This window comes from Scophthalmus maximus, chromosome 20 (genome assembly GCF_022379125.1).
Source record: "Scophthalmus maximus strain ysfricsl-2021 chromosome 20, ASM2237912v1, whole genome shotgun sequence".
NCBI lineage: Eukaryota > Metazoa > Chordata > Actinopteri > Pleuronectiformes > Scophthalmidae > Scophthalmus > Scophthalmus maximus.
Genome location: NC_061534.1, coordinates 17,789,658 through 17,795,657, shown reverse-complemented (window position 1 = coordinate 17,795,657; position 6,000 = coordinate 17,789,658). Strand labels below are relative to the sequence as shown.

Sequence of the window (6,000 nt, the reverse complement as noted above, 5' to 3'; positions counted from 1 at the left end):
TGCTCAGCACTCTGGAGGAGATATCCCACAGGTTGCTGCACTTACCGACAGTCGTGTTGAATGCTAATGTCGCCTACTGATGCGTACCACAGTGACTGGAGCGGAGATGGCTTGAAAGAAGCAGAGAGGAGGGGAGTAGTACACATACACAGAGAGGGAGAGATGAGAAAGACAAAGGGGGGAAAAACAGGAGAGCAAAGGACCTCAGGGTTTTTCAGGGAAGGGAGGGGGAGGTGAGGACCAGAACGATTGAGAGAAGGGATGGAGGGATGTGACGCGAGCGAGCGGGTATATGGAAACTGACCTTTGCAGGCAGCGCAGCGTTGGGTAATTATGCTCTCTCTCTCTCTCTCCCTCCCTCATTCTTTATCTCTCTCTCTGTGAAGGAGGGAGAGCTCATCATTCACTCTGTGATTTATTCTGTTTTTTCCAGTTATTTTGTAGTGTGGTTTTTTTCCATTTTCATTTGTAGTACCGTGATGTTCTCTGGTAAATCTTAATAAACATTGTTTTAAAAAAATCTCTCTCTCTCCCTCCCCCTCCCTCTCTCTCCCCCTCTCTCTCTCTCTCTCTCCCCCTCTCTCTCTCTCTCTCTCTCTCTATCTCTCTCTCTCTCCCTCCCTCCCTCCCTCTCTCTATCTCTCTCTCTCTCTCTCTCTCTCTATCTCTCCCTCTCTCTCTCTCTCCCTCCCTCCCTCCCTCCCTCTCTCTATCTCTCTCTCTATCTCTCCCTCTCCCTCTCTCTCTCTCTCTCTCTCTACTCCACATCCCCGGTGATGCTGCTCTGACCAGAGACCAGACACTGCCGGAGAAAAACAAACACCTCTACTGACATGCAGCGGAGAGGAGGGCTGCTGCTGCCGCTGCTCCTCCATACCCCCTCTCTCTCTCAAACTGCATCTAATTACGAACACCCACTTCTGCCTTGCAATTGAGAAAGACGGCACGGATGACAGCGAGGAGCTCCATTTGAAAACATCTGCCTGGAGGAATCCTCCCACTCATCCCACTCGTCAAGGTCCACCCCTGCGCTGCAGCAGGTGAGCATCGTGTTGACATCTCGTCTCATCTGTGATGCTCTTTGTCGCAGTGGTCTGCATCTCGTGTCACAGCAGCAGCTCGGGTCCTCTGCCACTGCCAGTGGGGGTGCTGCACATGGACCAACGCTGGCAGTTGAATCCTCCTCACTGCACTACTTGAGGACAGTGAAGCCCATCGGATAGCACTGGTGGAGCAGGATTTTGACCATTGAAAGAAAGCCAGCCTTGTGTTTTTTGGTTTTTTGAGGATGCACTGAAACGGAGAGAGAGAGAGGTGTACTGTACAGCTGGAACACACGCACACATAAGTGCTATATGATGTGTTGGAATTAGAGTCACTGGAGATAGATACGATTGAGAAGATTCCACCATCAGTATTTTTCTGCTGTCGGTGCAAAAACATGAAATAAGACAATGCTGAGCATTTTCTAGTTTCAGCTCCAGAGGCAGATCAAAGTTGATGCGAGGGAGGCTGATTCCCATGCACACTCTGCACACTCTGTTGACTGCTGCTTTCCCCCAAATGTCTAGTCTCTATAATAATCATGATGTCCTACTAATAATTTATACAGCTATTGTTTGTGTCCATGCCTTTTCTTGCTGGGGTTCTTGAAGGTAAAATGTTCCTCTTCTGCACATTTACTCATGCATGGTCCCTCACACATGCCTCAATTCATGCACATCAGTGTTTATTAGTTAAACACACGCATGCAAAAACACCAAAACACACACACACAAATTATATTCAAGGTTTTTTGTCTCATTGATGATGTGTATTTTTCCTTCCCCTAAAATGCATAATTTACCCTCAAAAAAAGTTTCAAACCTTAAATTATGCTTATGCCATTATGGTATAAATGCTGTTTTAATAGCTTTCTGCAAAAAAAAATTCTTGCAGAAACACATACTACTTATAGTAATAATAATATTGGATATTGAATGAAAATTCCCATTTAGCTTGAACCCAATAATGTTATCATCATACCAACCAGTCAGGCTGATTGGTTGTTTTAAATACCAGCTCTGGAGCTTTTCATGACCAAATTAGGATTTTTTTCGATACAAGGACTTGAACATGTAATGAGTGAACAGTTGAGCTGATGTTAGAGGTTTTTGTGCTGCTGTTATTTCTACATTTTACATTACATAAAATGAAATTCATTTTGCTGATGCTTTTTTCCAAGGTGACTTACAATCATAGAGGCAGGTACAGTAGCATTAAGGGCATTGCCCCCGAACTTCTGTACCAAACTCAGCGGTGTAACCCATTATTAGTTTGAAAAAGCATAAACACTTGTAAACATTAAAAAACAAAAACATCAGCAAAATGGATTTTGGCTAATATTCCAACTTTCCAGATGTTGGAAATACATTTCTAATGTGACAGTGTGTAGTTCAATAGAATGTTTCACCTGTCATTTATGTGTAATTTTATTTTGTTATTTTGATCAAAGAAATGAACTATACAATTTGGATTATTTTAATCAAAATTGAAATCTTGACATGAAACTAAAGAATAATGAACCAAGGTCATTGGAAATATACTTCATAAAATAAAAGTCCATTACCATTAGTTTTTTTTTTAAAATTAGAACCTGGCTGACATATGATCGTCATTGTCCGAATTGTCAAGTCGTTGCACCAACTTTGATAAGAACTGATGGAGAAGCAGAAGGATATTTAGCACGTCACACCGCAGTGAATGTTGGAAGTGGCAGCTGCAGAAACAGAACTGATAGAAAATTATATAGAAAATGTTTTTATATATTAATATGTAAATTGATAAACATACTCACTACATAATTTTTTTTTAGTTTTCGTTGCCATTAAGTCAAAAAGTGTTGGCAGCTGTTAAGGGGACAGGTGATCTGATGTCTATCGTGTCACCCTAGAGTGACGCCCCGCTGCGTGTCGCCGCTCGGGGAATGCTTGGCGGACAAAGAGACGAGGCCTGAACACAATGAGCGGCCATGACAAATGGGTCACACTGACCCCAGCTGAATTTGCCCTGCTACAGGAATACACCCAGTGTGAGTAGGAGAGGTACTCTCTGTTTGTCTGATGGTGTTGAGGAGACTCTTTTCTCTGTGTGAAAAGTAATTTTCCAGCAACATACTGTATTACACCCTCAGCAACTCACTCTCACCATATTCATTAGCCAAAGCTGCACATCTAAATAAATGCAAACCTGCAGACAGTGAGTTTTTTTGCGGCTACATATTCGCTCAAACATAGGTGCAGTTATATGTTAGCCTGGCGTAGCCAGACTAATACTCAAATGCGTATTAGTCTGGGACCTCTGAGTTCATTTACAATTTCCAAGAGGCGTTACCAACGGACGCAGACCAAAATGCCTCGGGGCGCAATTGGATAGTCCTACAACCAGTGAGAGCAACGAATCATGTGACTTCTGTTGATCGATGCCAAAATGTCAACAGACTAGAGGATGCAGAAAGATGTGATGTGATGATGATTCCACAATCTCTGTGAACTGGTGTTGCTGTTTTGGTCAATTGCTCTTTCATCAGCTGCAGCCTTGGTTGTTTGCAAAAGTCGCTTTTCTCCCAGTCATTGTATAAACCCCGCCCATTATCAGATAATTGGTTGTGATTGGACGGGCAACATTCTGCCAATTGGACATCACTTTTCAATGGAGGGGATCCAGACGTAGCCTGGTAGAGCAGATGAAATGAGCTCCAAGAATTTGTCTGGGTCACAGGCTAGTAATTTGTCTGGCCACCTGACAAATCTAAGGTGTCTTTTCAGTTGTTTTTAGTTTCCACTAACTTAAGGAAGGACGGGTTAAGGTCCAAACATCCGAGCGTAACAGCAGGCGATAACAGAGTCAGGTGATAATGGGTTCATCACTTCTAGCAACATCTACAAAAAAGTAGTTAATGCTATTATAAAGGCTAACCAAACAGCTAAAAAAGTGTGAATATGTTCTGAGTTGGCATCATTTTATAAGGTGATGTGTTGTGTTTACAACTTGTTGCTCTGCCCCAAAGTAATCAAAAATACCAATTCATACAAGTTTAAGTTAAGTTTTTGCCTCAGTCAAGACTGTATATCACTTTTGCAATTTCTTTGTATTTTGAAAATTCTCTTCCGTAAGAACAAACATAATGAGTCAGTACAGTTACCGGCGCCAGACCTAGGGGTAATCTGGACAGGTAGCAAGGGTTACACACTGCTTAACCAAATATAGAAACTGTGACAGTGGATTGATAGAGCGAGGACCAAAAGTTAGCGTTTTTCTAATACCAGGGCACCTATATTTCTGAGTTACAAAACTCTCAGTCACATCATTTCTCCAACTCACATGACTGTCTAAATAATACATAAATATTTCTGAGAAATAAAGGAATGAAAATAACGCATGAATTCAAAATAATTACACATAATTACACATAACCTAAATTAACCCAAAACACACACTCACTTTACTCTCATTCCAGTCTCTTTTATCATCACATTCAGTCCTGCTATCACTTTTACAAAATTAGCATTTCATACACAAACCCTTCTTATAACATTACTATCACACACACGCACATGCACACACACACACACACACACACACACACACACTTGACTGCAGCGCAAACAAGATTTGGTGGGGCAAGAACTTGACACTAGTTTGGTTTCATTTTAGTAATCACTAGCGGCTGGCGAATATGCTTAACAATTTTTAGAACACATTTTCTCTTGTTACCGAATGTTTGAATCAGTTATGTAGACTTACAAAACTAACTGTGAAACTGAAGTTCATGAAAAGAAATACGCAGCACGATGGGGCAATAAGCTGCATACATAAAGCTAAATACATTTAATAAAAATCTCAAACTTCTCAAATAATGCTCAAACATTACGAAACACTTACTACAACATTCACATTATACCATGAACCACATTTAAGATAGAAAACCAAGTTTTTCAGTACCTGTGGATTGATATAGAGAGGACCAAAAGTTAGCGTCTTTCTCATGCCAGAGCTCCTTTATTTCTGAGCTATGCATGAACAGAACTTGTAGCTAAAGTTTCCCTAATATCCACAACAGCATCAGATTGCCATCTATTGGTCTGGAAGTGTATTACCTTGATGTTAACACAAAATAATGTTATAGTAGTTCAAATATTGAAACTTAAGATATATCATTTCCAACCTACTACACCATCAAACAGTCATTTACAGATAGTCTTCATTTCTCCACTGGGCAAAAACCCTTTGAATTAGCAATTATAATCAATTATATTATATAGAAATCTCTAATAATTTAAAGTTTGTATATGTTACTGGCTTTTTATTGGCATGATAACATCTCATACAATTCAGTTCAGGCTAGTTTCTAGGAAAACTCACAATCTGCCTCAGGGTGCTGTCCAGTGTTATAATTGTGGACGTGACAACTCATCTACTGTACTCCTGTGACCATCATATCCATTTAACCTTCTCCGCTCATTGATTGCTCTGCTTCAGCAATCATTCCCAAATGTATTTCTGTGCCATTATAGCCCTGACTTTGTAACAGCTGTGGTAATGTTGTTGTTTTTCAGGTCCGACTGGATCTGGGGTTTTGGGCCCGTTGATTTCTGACAGCAGAACTTCAGGTTTTGCAATGTCAAATCATTTTTATATATATTTTTGTGAATTAAACTTGCGGCAAAATCAATAATTCGGGGCCACTGATAATGTCTTTAGTGAATGTGCACTTCCTCATGGGCAGGCGGTTTTCATCAAATTACATTTGCATCAGCAAATTAGCTACAACACTTGTGGTTCATTCACTGTGTGGGACAAAAAACGAAGACATTTATTTTCAAAAAGGAAAGTTGTTACTGAATTTTCACCAATATGAAAAAGGCAACAATATTTGTGTAGGCTTAAGGAGATTAGACTTGTCTTTTTGAGATTCGCTTGTTCTTGTACCATTTGTCAAGGTCCTTTGTCATAAACAAC

At 40.5% G+C, this 6,000-nt stretch overlaps 1 protein-coding gene across 2 annotated transcripts in view; it reads left to right on the top strand.

Annotated features, from left to right (window-relative positions):
• The first annotated feature begins 769 nt into the window (after positions 1-769).
• The window catches only part of dgkb (diacylglycerol kinase, beta), a 75,119-nt gene continuing 69,888 nt past the window's right edge, over positions 770-6,000 (top strand). For both annotated transcript variants that reach the window (XM_035608990.2, XM_035608988.2), the window contains exons 1-2: positions 770-1,040; positions 2,933-3,070. In XM_035608990.2, coding sequence (XP_035464883.1) covers positions 3,001-3,070 — 70 coding nt within the window. In that variant the 5' untranslated portion in view covers positions 770-1,040; positions 2,933-3,000. The remainder of the gene's footprint in view (positions 1,041-2,932; positions 3,071-6,000) is intronic.